At 36.1% G+C, this 21,909-nt stretch overlaps 2 protein-coding genes and 1 long non-coding RNA gene across 36 annotated transcripts in view; 2 read left to right on the top strand and 1 right to left on the bottom strand.

Moving 5' to 3' along the window:
- Positions 1 to 1,289: 1,289 nt before the first annotated feature.
- On the top strand, positions 1,290 to 4,028 carry LOC113646447. 2 transcript variants are annotated; one of them, XR_007139011.1, is made up of 3 exons: positions 1,290 to 1,639; positions 1,755 to 1,900; positions 2,782 to 4,028. It is a non-coding gene; the product is annotated as an uncharacterized LOC113646447 (long non-coding RNA). The 2 variants fall into 2 exon arrangements; XR_003441446.2 differs by having other exon boundaries at positions 1,292 to 1,639; positions 1,791 to 1,900.
- A 3,372-nt stretch (positions 4,029 to 7,400) lies between these two features.
- Positions 7,401 to 11,951, top strand: cd8a (CD8a molecule). The gene is made up of 6 exons (XM_027152621.2): positions 7,401 to 7,566; positions 8,399 to 8,710; positions 9,424 to 9,519; positions 9,710 to 9,832; positions 11,546 to 11,585; positions 11,680 to 11,951. Exons 1-6 carry the CDS (start codon positions 7,434 to 7,436, stop codon positions 11,732 to 11,734), a joined length of 759 nt encoding a protein of 252 aa, XP_027008422.2. The 5' UTR covers positions 7,401 to 7,433; the 3' UTR covers positions 11,735 to 11,951.
- Positions 11,952 to 12,082: 131 nt separating this feature from the next.
- cast (calpastatin) overlaps positions 12,083 to 21,909 on the bottom strand; it is a 44,714-nt gene continuing 34,887 nt past the window's right edge. For 25 of the 33 annotated variants that reach the window (XM_047805412.1, XM_047805417.1, XM_047805425.1 and 22 more), the window contains 19 exons: positions 21,408 to 21,518; positions 20,976 to 21,047; positions 20,807 to 20,872; positions 19,551 to 19,655; positions 19,324 to 19,443; positions 19,113 to 19,223; positions 18,215 to 18,313; positions 17,794 to 17,898; positions 17,541 to 17,660; positions 17,330 to 17,440; positions 16,715 to 16,822; positions 16,469 to 16,573; positions 16,285 to 16,377; positions 16,156 to 16,194; positions 15,310 to 15,432; positions 15,120 to 15,206; positions 14,869 to 14,901; positions 13,356 to 13,472; positions 12,083 to 13,268 (listed from right to left, as the gene is read on the bottom strand). In XM_047805412.1, coding sequence (XP_047661368.1) covers positions 13,371 to 13,472; positions 14,869 to 14,901; positions 15,120 to 15,206; positions 15,310 to 15,432; positions 16,156 to 16,194; positions 16,285 to 16,377; positions 16,469 to 16,573; positions 16,715 to 16,822; positions 17,330 to 17,440; positions 17,541 to 17,660; positions 17,794 to 17,898; positions 18,215 to 18,313; positions 19,113 to 19,223; positions 19,324 to 19,443; positions 19,551 to 19,655; positions 20,807 to 20,872; positions 20,976 to 21,047; positions 21,408 to 21,518 — 1,710 coding nt within the window. In that variant the 3' untranslated portion in view covers positions 12,083 to 13,268; positions 13,356 to 13,370. Of the gene's footprint in view, positions 13,272 to 13,355; positions 13,473 to 14,868; positions 14,902 to 15,119; positions 15,207 to 15,309; positions 15,433 to 16,155; positions 16,195 to 16,284; positions 16,378 to 16,468; positions 16,574 to 16,714; positions 16,823 to 17,329; positions 17,441 to 17,540; positions 17,661 to 17,793; positions 17,899 to 18,214; positions 18,314 to 19,112; positions 19,224 to 19,323; positions 19,444 to 19,550; positions 19,656 to 20,806; positions 20,873 to 20,975; positions 21,048 to 21,407; positions 21,519 to 21,909 lie in introns of all 33 variants that reach the window. The other 8 variants (XM_047805413.1, XM_047805414.1, XM_047805415.1 and 5 more) reach the window with 8 other exon arrangements.

Raw genomic sequence — 21,909 nt, 5'->3', positions numbered from 1 at the left:
TAATCTTAAATGTTTTGGGGTTTTTTTATCTTAAAAACAGTTCAGAAATGAAAAAAAGATAAAATTGAAAATATTCACAGATGTTTTTGTCTTCTTTTTGTCGTTTTATAAGTCAAGAGCTTTTAATGGATTCGTCAGATTGCAGCACAGTAATTTATTTTAAGCGTGTGGACATGACGAGATTGTAAGAAATCAGTAACACGGTTGAGAAAAAAAACAACAAAATAATTGAAATTATTCCAAACAAACGTCACGAATATCAGAGAACAACAACAGCAGTAAATAAATAAACAAACAAGAAAACAAACAAACAAACAAACAAACAAACAAATAAATAAATAAATAAGTTCACAAGGACACTGTACAGATGTAAGACAGATTGTAAGTATGCAATAATAGTCTTTAAAATGTTAAAGGTAAAGAAATAAAAACAAAGTAATAAATAATAAAACTAAAAGAATTTTTTTATATAATTATGAGATAATGCAAACTTTTAATTCAGTTCAATTTAGTTTATTTGTCTAGAGCTTTTAACAACGGACATTGTCATAAAGCAGCTTTACAGAAACATGAAGATATCTATCTATCTATCTATCTATCTATCTATCTATATATCTATCTATCTATCTATCTATCTATCTATCTATCTATCTATCTATCTATTTATCTACACATACACAGACACAGACACAGACAGACACACACACACACACACACACACACACACACACACACACACACACACACACACACACACACACACACACACACACACACACACACACACACACATAATTTACTGAAACTAACTATAATGTTCTTTAATATCTATCTATCTATCTATCTATCTATCTATCTATCTATCTATCTATCTATCTATCTATCTATCTATCTATCTATCTATCTATCTATCTACACACACAGACACACACACACACACACACACACACACACACACACACACACACAGGCACACACACACACAGACACACACACACACACACGTAATTTACTGAAACTAACTCTAATGTTCTTTAACATTTCTGATTTCACCAAATGTACAGAACCTTAATCAGCCTTTTGTAATGTTAATAACTGATCTGATGGATCTATTTGATAAATATCAAAGAAAACTCACATTTCTTTTCTGTATCTATATGAAATATAAATCACACAGTAATTTAAAACAGATTTAATTCAATTATTCTAATTAAAATCTAAATCTAACATTTACTAATTAAAATCTGTTTTAAATTACTGTGTGATTTACATTACTGATTTGTGCAAACTGATTTGCATTTGCAAAGCAAGTCTGTTCAGTTTGGTCTGAGGCTGAAAGTCACGTGTGTAGAAGCGTGTAGACGTGTGGAGAAGAAAAATACCTCCTCTAGACCTCGTCTCGGCTCGTGTGCGGTCGCTTCGGACGACGTTCCAGCTCTTCGTTCCTGGACCTTGTTTCTGAATCTAAGCCTGTACTGAATGTGTCTCGTTTCACTGTCTTTAAAATCATAGAATAATCTTGTTTCTGCTCTCCACCTGAGTAAAGTCTTCTGTGTAGGACGCTGTCTTACTCATCCACTGCTTCTATTGTGGTGCACCAGGGGATGAGTTGGAGTCTCGGTCTGAAAGGAATGCCCAGGTAATCCCCATCCCACTCTCTCTCTCTCTCTCTCTCTCTCTCTCTCTATCTCTCTCTGTCTCTCTCTATTTATTCATAGCCACATATACACATCTAAGGGTGTTATTTTCTGTAGGAACCCTTTGTTTTTTCACTTTTCTGAGTCACACAGGGATCCCCAGGTCAGACATTAAGCACAGAGTGAGAAAGTACCAGAAGTGACACGATGACTCAAAGCTACGTGTGGGGAATGGAAACAGAGGGTGGACCATCAGTCATAAGGTAACTCTCAACCTTTCACAGAAGAGACGCAAAGAAACAGAAACATGCGTTATTATTACACCAGGCTACTTTAAAAAAAAAAAAAAAAAAGTTATTTTTAACCTTATTGTAAATGGTGCAGATACTGAATCTGGTGCATGCGCAAGCTAGGAGAAATACTATAGATAAGGCAGGAAACTGATATAATGAGCTATGAAGCTTACAAGATAAAGAAAGCTGCATTATCCTGGTCACTGGGATAGTTTGTGATGTTGTGTACTTGGGTTTTCTTTAAAGACGAGCTTCTTCTTTCTCACATTTTAAGCGCAATCAGATCAGATGGGAGACATCAGTGAACTGCCATCATCACATCTCTAAAAAATAACGACAAAAAGTTAGCATAGGCAAAGCGATAGATGCGATAGAAGAAAAACAAATCGGGACAAGACTAAAAAAAAAAAAAAAAAAATCAGGACAAGATTCTTTACTGGAAAATAATACACACTGGATTGTTATGAAAAATCACACATCAGGTTTTGTCTGTGTGTCAGTAAGAGATTTAGCTTTATAACGCCATGCCTGGGTGGATGTTTTCAGTAACTTGCAGTCTTTCCCTTTGTGCGGCCTCGACGAAATTGCGTTATTTTCCCACTGAACATAAATCACGTCACGCAAGACGATATTGCGACATTAAAAGTGTCAGGTTAGTGTGGATTGCTGATGTGTAGGCAGCTTTTCCTTTCACACTTCGGAGGATTTCTTTACGCCCACAGCCCAGTGGGCTAACTTCCACAAACTAGCAGACATTTGAAACTTTCATGAGCTCAAGACACTTTTCCATTGTTCTCAGGAAGTGGTCGTTCATGATGTTATTTACACTGCTGTATTTTTTTTTTCCACAGCACAACTCCGCACTAATATCAGATGCTTTTCATCAATGCTTACCTCAGGCTAAACTTTTGTATGATACACAACTCACAGTCCAGTTTTTTCTCTGGTCATTATTTGGAAGGGAAACTTTTTTTGTCACAACAACACCTTTTTTTTTTTTTTTTTGGCAAGAACAAAACATCCTGTACTGAAACGATCACAAATCACAGATGGTTCCAATGTACAACCCACTTGAACATTTCAGTATCTTCCTCCCTCAAACTCACCACCCAAGAGCTGTAGAAGCCCAGTATGAAAGCTTTATGTAAATTACTGATCAGAAGGTTGGGGGTTCAAGCCCCAGTACCACCAAGCTGCCCCAAGCTGTTGGGTTCTACTGTTGGTTCTATCTTGTTCTCTGACCTGGAAATCCTAAGAAGCTTAGAAAATAATTTCTATAGACGTGACAAATAAAGGCTGGTTCTTCTATTGATGTTCAAGCTTCTACTGCTGGTTCCATCCTGATGCCCTGCTCATGATATTGAGTAGTTCTTGTTGCTTGTACAGTAGGCTGCTCACTGCTTCTGAGGATGGACAGCTTCTGCCCACATGGACTATTTAGAAACTATGAAGATGGCTTTGGACTGCAGTTAACGGTTTTCCACTCAAACCTCCATCATTTACATTTACATTAAGATTACCGCCATTTTGGCAGATTCCCTTATCCAGAGCTCTCCATCAGTGAATACATTAACGCTGGTTCACCAGGTCACAGCCTAAGAATACCATCAGGGTATTAGTTTTTTTTTTAGATTAAATAGATAAACAGGGAAAAAATAAGTTTTAGTTGCAAGAGGTTGGTCTTCACTCGTCATTTGAAGATAGCCAGTGACTCAGCTGTTCAGACATATTGGGGATGTTCATTCCACCCCCTCGGTGCAAAAACAGAAAAGACTCTTGATGCATACTTACCTCTTACCCTGAGAGATGGTGGGACCAGTCGAGCAGTGAAGAAGACTGTGCAGAGTGAACAGTTGCTCTTTTTCACCATATAGTACATCATTATACAAGGGAAATCGTTTTATAATCATTTTATCTGTCTGGTGTCACCCAAATGGAGTCTGGATCCTCTAACGGTCATCTCAGGTAGTTTTACCTCACCACCGTCACCTCTGGCTTGCACAATAGGGATAAACTAAATGTCTCTTATGAATTTATATATTTCTATAACGCTTTTTTGTGATGATGTCCATTGTTAAAAACTATACAAATAAAATGGAACTGAATTGAATTGATCAGAAGTTCATGAGTTCAAACACAATTTGTTTTCTACCTCAGTCGAAGTACATAAATGCTACTTTCTTGAAGCTTCTATTTCTTTTCTCGTAACCTTTGCTTTTACCTTTTTTTTTTTTATCTTGCTGTTTGTTTTCTTTAGTCTAACAAATCTTAGGTCTTCAATAATGCCTTATTAGTGACACCATGTGGTCAAAATCATGTGACTTCATTCATGGGATATGTTGTTTCAGTCATTTTCGATGATTGGTGATCTCTCCAAAGTGACAAAGGTACTAAAGTTGTGCTTTTCTAAAGCTTCCAACATCCTTCTCATTTATAACTTTTATAAAAAAGATAAGATATGATACAGTCAGTTAAGATTCTATAAGAAAAAGGAAACACCTTCAGATTTTCTGTCAGTCTTAATCTTTAAGTCTATAAAGAATTAACAAAAGGATAACTTTATAAAATTATTGTCTTGAATTACTTGGAAGCTTCTAATCTGCTAAATCACTCAGAAGTCATGGTGATATGATGGCAATTCAAGTCAGCAAACATTCCAGCCGAGGAGGAGGAGGAGGATGAGGATGACTTCACCGCTGAGTTCTAGTCCACAAAAAAGAATTACCTGTGCTGAAGGTGAGGTGTGTAAGAGAACAAAAGAGCATAAAGTAGGGTTGTTATGCTCAGGAAGCTGAGTTTGACACAGGTGACAAAGGATAACATACTGACTCTTAAAAAAAAGAAAGAACCAGGACACATTTCAGCCCACAGGGGGCAGTATTCACCTAAGCCCCCTTGCCTTTGTTTTTTTTGTTTTTTTGTTTTTTTTGCCCTGCGGCAGGTCTGTTATAGAGTTTCTTTATACCCAGTAAAGCACATTTACTCTAAATACTTACCGGATTTCTAAAGTATTCTAAATAGACTTAACAGATGCTTTATTAAAAAAACATCATACTAATACTGGATATGACTCATCTTTACCTTAAGAATACACTCAAATCTTCAGAGCATGGATTCTGCAAGATGTTGGTAACTTTTTGTTGAGATTCTGGTCCATGATTCTGGTTAACATGATTGCATGAATCCTGATTCATTAGGAACATTCTTCAGGAACATGATCCTGATGATTTAGTGACATTTGCTGTGAAGCTCCTGTTCCACTGTATCCTAAAGGTATCAGTTACAGGAGGCCACTGAAGTAATTAGGTAATGATTTTATTTCTTTCATTTTTTTTTATGATGATGATGATGATGATGATGATGATGATGATCAAACTCAGTAGCCTGTTTGAGATGTGACCTATTTTGTTCAGAAACTGGTTTAATTCTACCATACATTTGCAAATGAGTTGAAGATCTCGGGGATCTTCCAGAAGTCCCATTTATATATATATATTTTATTTTATTTTATTTTTGTAAACATACACATGTGTTAAGATGTTGGACTTTCAATCAGAATGTTGTGAGTTTGAATTCCAGGTCCACCGATCTACCTGTGCTGGGCCCCTGACCAAGGCTCTTAACCCTCAATTCCTCAGTTGTTTTAAATGAAAGTCACTCTGGATAAAAGCTTCTGCCAAATGCATTAAAAAAAGAACCATGTGCCAATATTGAAGAAGTGCACATCATACTAGTGTATCTTTTATCTATTCTCAGAAAAAAAAAGAATTGAAAAATCTAAAAAAAAAACAAAAAAACATTTCTAATATTAAAAGATACTAACAAAGTTACTGAACTGTAACTGCCCTTGTTGTTGAGGTCAAAGGTTTATCTTTTATACCTTTCCTATGTATCCTACACCTTGAAATGTGGATCCAGAACCAAAAATTTGGTTTTGTACCTTAAATTAGTAAAGATAATTAAGGGAACACTACAATCATCCTTCTGGATAAAAGATAGGTACTCAAAAAATTAAACATATTTAATACTCCAGATTATTGAACGTTGCAGGTTTAGTACCCCTGTGATGGCATGATAAACTCAGTTGCTTTAAGAAGGCTTTCCACTAGATGTTAAAGTATGGTTGTGTGGATTTGTGCTCGATCGGCTTCAAGAACTTTAGTGAGATCATTATCTAGTGAGATCATTATCATAGTGAGGTCGTGCTGGAAAAGCTTTGGGCCTCTTAATTCCAGTGCAGGGAAATTATAATACTACAGCATGCAAAGACAAACACACTACTGTACTTCCATGTTATACACAAGTGTATTGCATTTACACACACACACACACACACACACACACACACACACACACACACACACACACACACACACACACACACACACACACACACAAACACACACATAATTTACTGAATCTAACTCGTTAATTTAACATGAATTTACTATAGATTACTTTTTACTAGGCTGTTATTTGAAGTGCTATATTTTAGGCATGTTTTTTCTGCTTTCTATACAGTTATTATGTTTATTTTCCTTCTGTGTTTATGATCACGGGGTATTTGCACTTTCTCTTCTCTATTTCAGGGCATATGACAATTGATTTTCAAAACTTCACGCAAACTGGTTTGATCCGTCCGTTTTTATTGAATACTTTGCACATTTCACTTGCATTGGATTTTATAGTGCTACAACGAAAATGGCTGTAGTTTAGATGGATGATGTTTAGTATCTGGTGCGTGTAAAGTTTCTGCGGTTTTAGAGAAGGGTCTCAGCTCGGCTTCTGATTGGTGGGTTTCAGTGCGCCACGCGCTCTGCAAGACCCTCAGCCTGGTGCATGGTTCTGCAACAATGCTGCAAAATGCATGATGTATAAAAGATAGTAACATTTATCCAATTTCCGTTATATGTGATCCACTTCTATAAGCTCACAATCAAACGTCTTTACACATGCACACGAATGCAGGTTTCTAAATAAATGGTGAAAATCCAGAGTTAATCAAATTGATTGCATTGTGTTTTTCAGACTCATGCACCAGTCTGAAAGGAATATAAACCTTCACTATACATTCACTAAACTTTTTATTAGTACTGCGTATTAACAGTTCGTATTAAAATGTTGTAATAACCCTGAAATTTGGTTAGAGCTTGTGACAGATTATATCACACCATATAAACCATCTTATATGTTAAATATCTTAAATAAATGAATGCAGAAAATGATCAGGTTCAATAAAAAATGTTGTTAAAAAAGTTATCATGATTTTAAAAAAATTCGATGTTATTAAAATACTAACTGTTTTAAAATGTTTAACATATTCTGTGCAATTCTTAATAATTCAAAATTCCAATATTGTTTCTTTTGTGTTAGTCACTGTCAACCTTTTTCTTTTTCTTTCTTTCTTTTTTTTGACAGATCTGTTTAGTCTAACAAAGTGTGCAGTGCAGTGAATAAAAGAGAAATGTCAATGAGAAACTGGGAGGAGAAATGATATCACGCCATGATATCACTTCTTCACATTGTTCATGTTCTAGCTGGTGGAATTAACTGGAAAAAAAAAAACCTGAGCGAGAAATCAGACAAAAACTTAATAATGACGCTGATTCTGATTGTTCTTTTATTTGTATATCAAGGTAAGAAATGCGATTGATTGATATTGATATTGATGGGTGTACTAGAGTCATAAGAGATGATTAAGTCGATGTAAATAGAATTGAACAAGTAACACAGTGCATTGCATCACATCTGGATGAATATACGACGGTTATAATTATAGTAATATAATTATAGTTATGGTTTTGGATTGTTATAATTTTCTAACCAAATTTCAACTTTTCAAAAAGTTTATATACTTTTTTAACCCAAGTTGGTTTTATTTAATAATTATTTTTTAAACTCTGGGTATTTCCATTTTTGAAATAAATAAATAGCTACATATAAATATATACTGTAAGGTATATTATATACCTAATTGCTGAACTTCTATATACCGTATATAATAGTATAAATATGTTCACTTTCAATTTAGTTAGAAACATTCTGATTCTCTAGAAACAGTAATACTTCCTTTTTTTAAAACCACATTTTTTTCATTTGCCAGCCTTTTCCTAAATAAATAAATAAATAAATAAATAAATAAATAAAAGGTATACCGTTTGGGTATATATATAAAATCATTTAGCCACCAATCGCAAAGAAATTAATGTATATACACAATCACAATATATTAATATATTGTATATATTGTGTATAATTATATACACAATATATACCATCGCACCAATAATTAATAATTTATTATATATATATATTATTGGTGCAATTGGTGGCTAATAGATAGATAGATAGATAGATAGATAGATAGATAGATAGATAGATAGATAGATAGATAGATAGATAGATAGATAGATAGATTTTTATAAAATGATATTGAAATAATGATCTAAGATGTATTGACGTATTTAGGTGTTGAAGGTGATGTTGGTGAGATGGTTATAAAAGAAAATGATCCTGCGACCATCAATTGCAACCATGATTTGGTAACAAGTTCAGTCTTTTGGTTTCGAATGAAAGAAAACGGCTTTGAATATATTGGGCTCTTCAGCAAAAGTAAGAAGAAAGGCACAGCAGCTAACGAGAATAAATTCACAATAAGTGAGAAATGTCTCCAGTTGAACTCATTTGAGTCGGTGAAGGACAGCGGCACTTACAGCAGCGTCTCCATCAACAACAACGAGCTGCTTTTCACCTGCACCACCAAACTGCGCGGAGAAACAGGTGGGTTAGTGAACATCTGCACAGCTAATAAGCGCATTATAACCCCAACACCATTCATTATACAGACATAACACAGCACAGAGGTCATCATGGTCTGGTCAGCTGTACTGTACCTGATGCCCAAACACACGCAGATGATCAAACTGCTAGACGTGTTATTCCAGTCAAATATTCACTTGGATAATGATCCATACATAGTTAAGACTTTATGCTTATTTTACAGTTATGTTTTATAATGTTGCAATCATTTAGGAAGTGAAATTTTCCATCAATATCTAGGTCGGCTTGTGTTTAGGCAGCTGATCAAAACAAACCGCATTTTACAGTCAACTACAATGTCGTAGTTTACTTTAGTTCATATAATTTATGCTTTTAGTTTTATTACTAAGTTACATCAAGCTCAAATATGCATTATAATCCTTTCTTGGCCAAATGACTACAAATAAATAAATAAATAAATAAATAAATAAATAAATAAACAATGATAAGATGTCTATATTAGATGTGTATATGCATCCAGGAAGCATATAGGAAAAACGAAATTTGAAAATGAGTATGATTTAAATAAATAAAAAAAATTAATACAATATTAATGATTTAACATTTTAATGTTCTACTATTAAATGATGGGTTATCTATCTTTTTTTTTTAATATGTGTAATATACAAGTACATATAGATCATACAGTATATACTGTAGTATTTTTTTTTCAGTCCCAACAACAATCAAACCAAAGATACCAACAACCCCCAAGCAAGCATTGGTTGCCACACCAACTCCTGCATTGAAATGTCCAAATAATCCTAGAGGTAATATTATTATTATTATTATTATTATTATTATTATTATTATTATTATTATTATTATTATTAGGCCTTTATTGTATTAGGTGTATTAAGTACACATACACCAGCGAGCAGAAATGAAGCTGTTGTGTACAAAGATTTGACTTTTCACTTTTCCTCCACTCACATTCCGTTTGTTTAATATACACGGCAGAGAACAAGACTCCTGTGACGATAGATGTACTTTTGGGTTGTGAGCAGCACATCTTCATTCCTTTGGCTGCTGGATGTGGATTTCTGCTCCTGCTTCTGGTCATCACCATTGTTTACTGCAATCGTAAGCATCATCATCATCAACATCACTATCACCATCATCATCCCCACCATTGATAGATCACTCCATAGACACATTTTTAGCCACAATATCTCATGGTACATTAAAGATAGAATGCATTTTATATTTCGTGCTGACACGACAAAAAAAAAAAAAAAACAATAATAAAAACACAACTTTGGAGCGGTGCATACAACGGTTTAAGAAAATGTACACTGTTACAGGAAATGAATTTTTTGCTAACACAAAAAAGAACAAATTTTGGTAATGTTACAATAAGAGTGTGTGAATAATCACACACTGATATCTGAATCAAAACATGAACTAATGATGAGTTAAGGCATGTACTAATCCCAAAATAAGAGTAAGAGCTAACCTAAATTACAACAAGTCTGAATAAACACCACCTTAATACACTCTTAGTACTCAGTATTTATTCATGTGTTGCTGTTGTAAAAAGTTTTTCATTTTTTTACCCAAATTTTTAAAACCTGTTGTTATGACCTAGTTACACACTTTCTTTATAGTGTCTTCTGTGACATAACACTTAATTTCACTTCCTATATCAGACTTAAAAGCACTTTTGTGTATCGTGCTGGATGATTGTCAAATGCCATAAATGTAAATGTAACAGTCCTGAATGAGACCCTCTAATTGTCTAGTGTGAGTTACTGTAACCAAACAGCTCCAATCTATCTATCTATCTATCTATCTATCTATCTATCTATCTATCTATCTATCTATCTATCTATCTATCTATCTATCTATCTGTCTGTCTGTCTGTCTGTCTGTCTATCTATCTATCTATCTATCTATCTATCTATCTATCTGTCTGTCTGTCTGTCTGTCTCTCTATCTATCTATCTATCTATCTATCTATCTATCTGTCTTTCAATCTATCTCTCTATCTATCTATCTATCTATCTATCTATCTATCTATCTATCTATCTATCTATCTGTCGGTCTGTCTGTCGGTCTGTCTGTCTGTCTGTCTGTCTGATGTCTGTATGTATGTCTCCATCTGTCTGTCTGTCTGTCTATCTATCTATTTGTCTGTCGATCTGTCTGTCTGTCTAGCTATCTGTCTGTCTGTAGATCTGTCTGTCTGTCGTGAGGTAAAAGAGTTTGAGAGCACTAACATTAGCATCCTGTTTCAATTTACCACAAATGTTTTCATTACAAATTGTATTACCAGCAACAACTTTTATATATTTTTCTGAAATATTTACCTGAATTTGAAAATTTCAAAACCTCATGATGCATGTTAGATCAAACCCAACAGCATGTTGTCTGAACACATGCTTCTGTAACAGAGATCGGACTCATGTAGAATTTGATCTTTTGTACAAAAAAGGTGAACATGATCAATATATCAGCTAATTTGGTTACATATAAATAGTGGATTAAAAATTAGGCAACATTTTGAATATTGAGTAGTCAAGATGGTGGACATCCTTTTGTTTTGTTTTTTTATTTTGTTTATTTCCAGCTTTAAATAAATAAAAATATATATCCCAGATATTTAATGTGGTCTCAGGCATTAGAAACGGTCTGTCTGTCTGTCAATCAATCGATCGATCAATCAATCAATCAATCAACTCTCTCTCTATCTCAAATGAACATTTCATTGAGTGTTGAGTTTCAGCTGATTTGAGAAATAACGATCTTCTAACCACACGATAAAAGGAATAAAACACTTTCTCTAATCTCCTCAAGGTATAAGAACAAGACGATGCCCTCATCATTACAAAAGACGGTAAGCTGTTTAAATGTATATATTGTCCCTTCTAATTTTTGAACATTATTTGTATATAAATGAATTAAAACGTCTCTCGTGTTGATATTTGCAGACCCCGAAGCAGACCAGCGGGCCACAAAACTCTACCCAATCCTCCAGACTTTTAGGCACCGTGACCAAGAAAATTAATGTTAAAACATTTTTTTTATTTCAGATTTCTTTTAAAACATACCACCAGATTTTCTTCTGAGAACATTATTTCTGCACGTAGTATTCCTTTAAACTGTTAAAACCAAGCCTCTGTTTCCAGTTGTTTTGTAGATAATTTTAATAGATGAATTATGTAATCATTTTATAAATAAACTTAGTACTTGTTAAGCTTAATTTGCCCTTTCCCTTCTTTGTAATAATAATAATAATACAAAGTGAAGTTAGTCAATGATTTAACGTGAAGAACTAAATTCGAAACCAAGAATTATTGAACATCACCATTCAAGAAAGTCTCACCAAACATGTTGAAAATTTTAAATCTCTTTTTTATTAATTAACCCGAAAAAAAAAATATCTCCCCTCCACATCTCTGTCAATGGGTTAAAAATGAGCTTCAGCAGAAAGGCACAGTATTGTGAGATCACCACAACAGGAAGACGTAGTGAACCAAAACTAAAGGCACTATATTAAGAGTGCATGTTTCTTCTCGACTCATCGGGACTAAAGCTGTATGTCATGTGCAGAAAAAAAAGGGGGTCTTAATGGAAAGGTGAACGTAACGCACACTAGTGTGAGCTGTTTATTAACAGTGCAAGAGCTGTTAGTTCAAAACGAAACAAAGATCTCTACTTGGTCTGCCACATCCTACTCGAGCTGTAATTAAGACGCTGTGGTGCGTCTACTCTACAGGACAAGTTAAGGTGGTGTTTCAATCGTTCACTGAACCACATAACAGCTTCACATGATGCTTAAAGGAAGTTTATCTGTCTTCTAAGGCTTGCCAGTAATCGCTTTCAGACCTCCTACATTATGTATGTTTTAGATCTGGCTGAGAGAAAAAAAAAAAAAAAAAGAAGACAGTCAGCCTGAATAAAGACATACACAGGAAAGCCCTTATGCACAAACATCATGTAAATAATATAATCATAACTCTATACTGTAAACTAGACAAAGTAAACCAAAGTGGACGTGCTGTACACTAGTGTTTATAAAGGAGTGGCAATATAACTCATTACTATAAAAAAATTCCCCAGATCAAACCAAAAAAATAAAAAATAATAAAAAAAAAATAACCATGCATTACAATATACCTAATCCTTAAAGAGATGTTAAACAGTAACAGCAACTAAGGCACATCAGCGTCCTTCCATTTATCCGAAAAGGAAAAATAATTGCCTTTCTTATTCTATTTGCTTTAAATCCAATCAGCATTGCTCTAATGGACATCTGGGGATTCATGCTGGGGGTTATTTCCATGCACTGATCCCAGATTTTTTTCTTTATATTATCATCATTATTTTTATTTATTTATTTTTTTTACACATGGACCATCTAATGCTGGTGTTTTAAACAGTGTCTGTGTTGGATGTGTTTTTGCAGTTAAAGTTCTGTCCACCTTTCTACCATTGCAATATATAATATGTATAGTATGTATTCTTTCCAGCAGCTTCTCGGATTGCCGTCTCTTTACCGCTTCGGGTTGGCAGCCACCTGAAAGCCAGCACAGAACAAGAGTTGAGTGATATGTAGCTTGAATATACAGGCGGATATTTAGATATTTTGAGATTTGTGGTTTACTTGTGTGTGAGACGTCTAGCTCTTCCCGCCTTTCTTTGTGGTGGACGTGGACACGACGTCTGAGCTTGGCTTGGCAGGGAGGGTTTCCACGGCTGGGGCGTCGGCGGCTGCAGGTTTCTGAAAAAGATATATGAGTTATGAATATACGCTCATAGGAACAAGCGTACGTCATCTCATTCACGCAGGTGTCCAAAAACAGCCCGGATTACTTCATATGGCAGCAGTGCGATGTATAAAATAAGCAGATAGGAGTCCCTGCAGGATTTTGCAAATTCAGACAAAGCCATCTTGAGTACAGCTAGGATAGAGAGTCAAGACGTGTGTGTCTTCAATGGTTGGAGTTAAAAAGAAGAATCCTGTGGTTGCAGTTTCACCGTGCAGAGCGGTGCGATTTCATTTAAGTAGTTTCCTCGAGAAAATAAATAAATAAATAAATAATAAAAATGCAAAAATAACTCCACAAAATCCTGACGGGACTGAGATACAGATCAAAAGCAAAACAGACACGGACAATAAAATATAATTACGGCTTCTTAATCGATCTACCTGTATTAAAGGTACAGTCGGTAAAGTTTAATAAAAGCTCCCCGAAGATAACCCACCCTTTACACACAGAAATCACTAATCCCATCTTTTAAATCCACTGATAAACGCAAACTCCATCATAATGTATGCTGAATGCCTGAATGCTTATCAGGATCATATCACTGGAGCAGATGGAATCACTCAGATTTTGCAACTTCAAATATTCAAATATTTGACAAAAAATGCTGTAATTTTGTGTCCTGATAGAGTTCATTCATTCATTCTTTTTCTACCGCTTATCCTCACTACCTCGGGTCACGGGGAGCCTGTGCCCATCTCAGGCGTCATCGGGCATCAAGGCAGGATACACCCTGGACGGAGTGCCAACCCATCGCAGAACACACACTCTCACTCACTCACACACACACACACACACACTACGGACAATTTTCCAGAGATGCCAATCAACCTACCATGCATGTCTTTGGACCGGGGGAGGAAACCGGAGTACTCGGAGGAAACCCCCGAGGCATGGGGAGAACATGCAAACTCCACACACACACCCTAACCCTGGAGGTAACCCCCCCGATGAAGTTTAGGAAGATAAATAAAACAAATACAAAAAGTTTGAATGTAAATAAAAAGCTCTACTCTGAGGCTCTCACCTCCTGGTCATGTGGAGAGAGGCATCGTATCCCAGTAAGTAAAGGTAAATGAAATGAAATAGCTAAATCCAATCCGCTGTGTGATCTTTAAGATGCTCCTAACGGTCTACTTATCACTATGATTCATTTCTAAATAAAAAGGAAATGAACTGGCCATTAGAAGAGTGCAGCTGATGTGAAGATCTGCCAAAGCGTGGCGTTCATGCATAATATTCCATGCAATTATTTCCAACGAGCGTAAAATAAAATAGTTCCAGCGCACATGTAATATAATGTTAGGTGTTTACGTAACACGGTTGTGCTTAGGTGCAATCGTAACCTACCTTTGATGCAGATTTTGACTTTCTACCCTTAGCCTGAAACCAGACAGAATCCCCTAAATAAACGATCATGAACTAAAAGAATCTGTGTTGAACATGAGGGTGTGTTAACGTATGACAATAAAATTAAATACTCTAGGAAAGATTTATTTCCGTCTCACGGCTCCAGGAATTAATTCCGACTTACAAGGCCGCGTCTGTGTATTCGTATGACATACAAGTGCACAAATTGTCTAGTGCACATAAAATATCACCTTCGGTTTGCTGTCGCTTTGTTTGGTGGAAGGGAAATCAGCTGGTAGCAGCGAAGCCGCCAGTTGGTCCATTACCGGACCTGGTTTCTGGTAATCAGATATTAACAGGGACGAACATTCGGTTGAGGTTTTTATTTTTTTTTGCTTAATGTGAATTGATCTAATGCAGAATGATGTTGAGGATGAGTACCTTCTGGCTGGAGGAGGTGTTTACAGAAGGAGCCTGACACTGAGGGGCAGGTGAGGTCCCGGGCACAACAGAAACAAAGTCACTGGACAGAGCGTCGAGGGCTGCGGCGTCGTCGAACGAAGGCTGTGAGAATTAGAGGAATAAGTCAGAAATGTCAGAAGATGGGCTGCGAATCGCTCCGTCACCACTCATCATGTGTTACGATGTTCGATCACATTTTATACTCATCGCATACTCTGTACATTGTGGACTTTGTTGAATTTTTCTCTATAGTGTTGTTTGTAAAGGATGTAAAATGTATAGCGTGAGGATCGTCGACAGTCGGGACCACATTCTTTTTAGTTGTGTAAAAAATACTTGGTTGATGAAGCAGGAAAAGAGACAGTGATTCAGGACCAAATCTTCAGCTTGATAGCTTGATCGAATTGAGCAGACTTCATGTAACACCGCAAAAGATCTGACCGAGTTCAATCTGAATGATATTTCGATTGGATTAAACGTGTGAAGAGAATTTGAACGAGAACTCGATCAGATCGTAATGTTTAGAGTACGAATAAACAGTATAAACTTTAAAAAAGTGGAAACAGTACTTTCGGAATATTCTTTGAAATGAAGAAAAAAAAAATCAATCATTCGATTGAAATTCTTGAAAAATATTTTAAGTATAATTCTAGAGATATGTCAAGATTCAAGCCTTTCCCATGCTGTGAAAGCAAAATGATTAGACAGGAATTTATCCAATAATAGGATACGTGAGCAAATTTCTCAGCGACGGCAACAAAGTGAAAAGACACAGTGAACTTTATAGATCTTGCAAATGTGATTGAAATGTAGCTGATAAATTACCTTCTTAGCTGCTGCTTTGCCTTTGGCTTCTGCTGCAGCCTTTAATAAAAAAAATAGATTAAATGAATGAATGATTTTGATATATACAGAATTTCGTGTGATTAGTGAGAGTGCGGGACGTCTCAGTACCTTGATATCTGCCTCTGTGGGCCGAAACTCGGGAGGAAGTGAGTCGTCTCTCTCGCCAGGTTTATGCAGCCTTTCCTCCACCACGTCCTTCTCCTGAGCAGATCATGGAGACAACAAGCAACCAATCAACCTCCAAATAAACATCTACATTGTCGATAGTGATATTTAATCTTTACTTGTGTACCTTAACGACATCTTTAGGAGACACACGTGCTGGCTCGGGTGCTGGATGAATGTCTTTCAGAGTGTCTGAGAGAGCGTCCATGGCTGATGAGCTACCATCCGACAGCTTAAAGGAGCAAAACGCTGCTAGAGTCAGTGGCTGAATCTATATGAACACTGTGTGTGTGTGTGTGTGTGTGTGTGTGTGTGTGTGTGTGTGTGTGTGTGTGTGTGTGTGTGTGTGTGTGTGAGAAAGAGAGAGATTTACCTGTCTGTCCATAGCAGTGGGAGCTGATGAAGCAGAACAGACTTTCGACGCACTGGTGGGAGCCACGAAATCACCCGCAAGTTCCTCGAGGTCAAAGTCTGCTGAGCTCTGATGAAAGACAAAGTGTCGATTTATTAGCAGAAGATCTCTAACTCAGCAATTTTAGTTTCAGGATAAACTGCATGGCGTCAATTACACAGATGTTGTCTGATATACCAAGTATTTAGACACATTTCTCACATTTCTTCCTAAACACGTGACTCCCAAATATATATACATATTTTTATATATATTATATATATATTTTTAAGATAGCACGAATCAGTGCATAAAATCATGCCCACATCTTAACATCTGTTTTTTTGTTTTGTTCGTTATTATCCTACAATGCATGTGTTCATGGAAAAATAATATCATACATATTAGTGATAACAGGCACATAAAAAGGTTCTTTAATAAATAAAAACGTGTGAGATGAATAAAGCATCTCGTGTGCTGTTATGGGAACAATCATCTTCTCAGACCTTCTTCAGGTTATATGAAAAAACATCTTTTTTATTCTTCTCAGATCACAGAGCTTTACTCCTAAACACTGACTGTACTAAAGCGACTCACGCTTGCCGGAGGAGCCGAAGGACGAACACAGGCCTGGACCACAGGAGCCGCCTGTGCGCATGTGAAATCTCCAGAAAGGATATCCAGAGCTTCAGTAGGGTCCATGGATGGCTGTTAGAAAAATAAAAACAACTCGTTAATATAATGAAACAATTCACTCACCAATAAAAACACCACATTTAAGGTTTTCCAGACTGGAATGATGTGCTACCTCTTTCTTTGGGGGTGGAGGTTGTGATTTGGGGTCTGTCTTAGGGAATCTGTAGCCTGGAGGGAGTGTGTCGTCTCTCTCACCCACACGCACACCTTTCTCTGATTTGAGCGTAGCCTCCTAAACACACACAAACCTAAACGTTAGTTCATCCTCCTTCCGAAGCAGGTGTAGAGGATAAAATAAAGTTCAGTTCAATATAATGTATGTGCTATTAGAATAATAATATAAATATAATTGAGATATTCAGTACATTAACAATTTCCTCAGGTCTCAGTATTGGGGACATAGGAGTTGGTTTTGCTTTGGGAAGTGAGTCTCCCAGAACGTCGAGGGCATCCAGAGACATGGGGTCTGCCTGGAAATTCACACAGATTCACATTTATAATGTAACGCCAAATGAAACTAAAGTGATTATAAGACCAGAGACAAAAATGAAGAATTTTTTAAATACAAGCTTACGTTGCACCCATGTGCACGTACGTCTGCAGAATAATAAATAGTTATAATGATTTTTATCATCATATTGGCTCAAGCACTGGAGGATGGAGACAAAAGTGTGCTGCAGTGTCTAAATGTGTCCATGGGCTGACGCAATACTTGAGACAACTTACAACAACATAGTAGTGCTACAAATCATAAGTCAGAATATGATGAAGCTACTGTATGTTTACCTGTTTGTCAGTGGTAGTAGCAGCAGAACAGACTTTAGATGCACTTTTGGGAGCCACAAAATCACCGGAAAGCTCCTCAAGATCAAAATCCATTGAGGCCTGACGACAGAGAAACGGTTCATTTGTTATTAGAGAATCTTTAACATCAGAATAATCTGTATATTCTGTTCATACAGCATCCTGCAACTGTAGTAAAGAATATTAGTAAGATTTTATTAAAATAATAATAGTAATAATAATAATAATAATAATAATAATAATGTTTTTACAGAAATATCAACAAGCTGATTACAAGAACAACAAAATAATCACTGGGTCTAAATGTCTAAATGATCACTGGTCGGATTTCTTCTCAAAATCAGAATTTTATGTATTTTCTTTTATTAGATAACTTCAAATTAAAACGTCCCTGTCCAATGGCTCATTAATATCAATCCCTGAAAGACTAAAAAATTTTGTTTGTCTTCTGTCAGAAAGACATGAAGTTTGCCTGCCTCTGAGTGGTCAGAAGGTGTCAGTACAGGGTGCAATGTAGAAGGAAAACAATCAACTATCTTGTCGTGGGATGCAGTAACTGTTCCTGCTCTGAAGTTAAACATCATCTGCAAAACACCATGTCCAGTAGTGTCTCTCTCTCTCTCTCTCTCTCTCTCTCTCTCTCCGTTCTGGTTATCACCAAAAGTTTAATATATTTTCTTTAAAAAAACTCACTCAAATATTTTTCCATTAATGCTTAATGGTCATTAACACATTCTGACTGGTCAGATTGGAGATTTTGACAGCACTGTAGTATATTATAAACATGTTATTAAGCGTTAATGGAAGGAGACTTTGTGCTCACTCTTTGTGACCCTAACCATGACTGACTGTCTTTTACACGTTTACTAAAGCGACTCACGCTTGCCGGAGGAGCCGAAGGACGAACACAGGCCTGGACCACAGGAGCCGCCTGTGCGCATGTGAAATCTCCAGAAAGGATATCCAGAGCTTCAGTAGGGTCCATGGATGGCTGTTAAAAAAATAAAAACAACTCGTTAATATAATGAAACAATTCACTCACCGATAAAAACACCACATTTAAGGTTTTCCAGACTGGAATGATGTTCTACCTCTTTCTTTGGGGGTGGAGGTTGTGATTTGGGGTCTGTCTTAGGGAATCTGTAGCCTGGAGGGAGTGTGTCGTCTCTCTCACCCACACGCACACCTTTCTCTGATTTGAGCTTAGCCTCCTAAACACACACAAACCTAAACGTTAGTTCATCCTTCTTTGCATGAACATACGGGTGAATATAAAGTCCTGTAAATTTTCTTTAATAAATAATGAGATGTTCAGTACTTCAACTATTTGCTCAGGTCTAAGTTTTGGGGACTCGGGAGCGGGTTTTGCTTTAGGTAACAGGTCTCCCAGAGTGTCAAGAGCATCCAGAGCCATGGGGTCAACCTGAGAAAACAGATTCAGTGTTTAATGAAGAACTAAAGGAAATGGAGATGAGTTGAAAAATGACATGTTGATCCACCTAAAATAGTACAGAGAAGTTACTATTAAACAAATTCTCATTTTAAGTACTAATACGTGTACTCTTGCAGCAAAAGAAATTGTTTGTTTTTTTCCTACCAACTAACAAAATACTAGCCTAGCAAACATTGTACCTTAATGCTATACCTAGCTGACTAGCTGAAAACTAATAAACAAGCTTACATTTGTCACAGGTAGATAGATACTAGTATGAATTTAACAGCAAGTAAACAAACCATACTTATTACAAACTATAACCACAACAATTAAAATGATCTAACTTAACCAAAGAATTGTTAGCTAACAAACATTAGCTAAGCTAGTCAGATAGCTAGTAAGCTAGTCAGAGGTTAGCAAACAGAGACATGGTCCCGGGATTTCTTTATTTTTATTGCAATATTTTATAGCTGTAGTAGAATTAATGCATGTTGGATTAGCAGGTATATTTTACATCGTTACAAAGATTCAGTCTTCTGATTAAAATGAAAGAAAGATAGGAATAAAAAAAACAAAACGAGTGGAGAAATGTCCTTGCTTTACCGCTAGATGGCAGTGTAACGCTGTTTAATATACAGCTATGACGCATTTATCACAAACACAAAGATTTTACTTTTTATAATAATAATAATAATAATAATAATAATAATAATAATAATAATAATAATAATAATAATAATAATATGTAATAATTGATGTCTTACTGTTGACACAGACATACTTTGCAAAATTTTAAACCAGCTTAATTTCCCCAGAATTTTAATTTTAATAAATACATCATACAAATGTGGGTCAAGTGACATTAAAAAAAATAGTAAGAGAAAGGTATTTATGAGGTCTACTGAAGTGCCCATGTCTCGGAAAAAAAAAATCAAATCAGTCCTGCCATCTTGGTTCATTTTAGTTTGCATAATAAATCTTAAAGCTGGCATGAAAAAAAAGCCTCGCTGACAGAAGCAGATGAGTTTTTCCTCATTATTTTCACTTTGCTTTCTCCAGCAACCTTTGTTCCCATTAAGTCTAGCTGCTGCTTTAACTTAAAAAAAAAAAAAATCAGACAGTTTCAGGATTTGTTATACCTGTTCAGAGGTGGGTGGTGTGCTTTTAGTAGTTGATGGTGGGGCAGGAGGTGCACCAGAACAAACCTACAGAAATATCATGATATACATCACTACAAGCTGTGCAATATTACAGCCATCTACTGGTCATGATGATGTAACTCAGTACACTTATATCAGTGTGAAATACCTTTTGGCCTTTGACTGGAGCTACAAAATCACCTGCCAGGGCATCAAGAGCTGAAAGATCCTCCACTTTGGGCTAGAAGACCCATGAAACATATGAAAATGTGTTTTTGGAGAATAGTAAATTGTTCCTAGCCTCCTAGTGTCCAGAGATAAGATCCCACGTGCTCAGAGAGCTCAACCAGCCATTGGTCCCAATCCCAGATAAAATGGGAGGGTTGTGTCAGGAAGGAAAATCTGTGCCGAATCAAATACGTGGACCAGATCGGCTGTGGTGAAGAGGAGCAGCCGGAAAAACCCCAGACAAAAACAACAACAACAACTAAATTGTTCCTAGAATGAATTTAATGGCCAATTGATTTATTTAATCAAAGGGAGTTTTCTTAAAAGGAAACAGGGTTATGATTTGACGTTTCTTGTAAGGTGATGTTCTGACCTGTTTGTCTTGGGCTTTAGGAGGAACAGGGCTCTGGACAACAGGAGCTACCGTGGCATCAGTGAAATCTCCAGACAGGATATCCAAAGCCTCAGTCGTGTCCATGGAGGGCTGTAGAGAGCAACACATACACCAAGAACCTCAGTATGAATTAATCAACTATGATCGGACTATTAGTCTCATTATAATCCACTGATTACTATAACAAAATACAAAGATCATTTCCCATGAGTTTCCCATATATTCTTAAAGCAATGTATATCAATTTTATATACAGATATATACAGTAAAGAATTAAAAAAATCTAAGGACAGTTTTCTACTTTTTATAAGTCTGTCTATAAAAAGTGTTTGCTTTATTTAAAGGCCAGTTGGGTTTAAAACTGGACATGGACAGAAATTTTGAGCTCTATGAACAGATGCAGAGCGTTCAGAGCTCCGTCATAATCTTGAACAAATACTGTATTTCTATATGTTCTAATTTTCCACCGAATAAACCTCTC

This window comes from Tachysurus fulvidraco, chromosome 21 (assembly GCF_022655615.1).
Source record: "Tachysurus fulvidraco isolate hzauxx_2018 chromosome 21, HZAU_PFXX_2.0, whole genome shotgun sequence".
Classification (NCBI taxonomy): Eukaryota; Metazoa; Chordata; class Actinopteri; order Siluriformes; family Bagridae; genus Tachysurus; species Tachysurus fulvidraco.
This window is presented reverse-complemented; position numbering and strand designations above follow the sequence as displayed.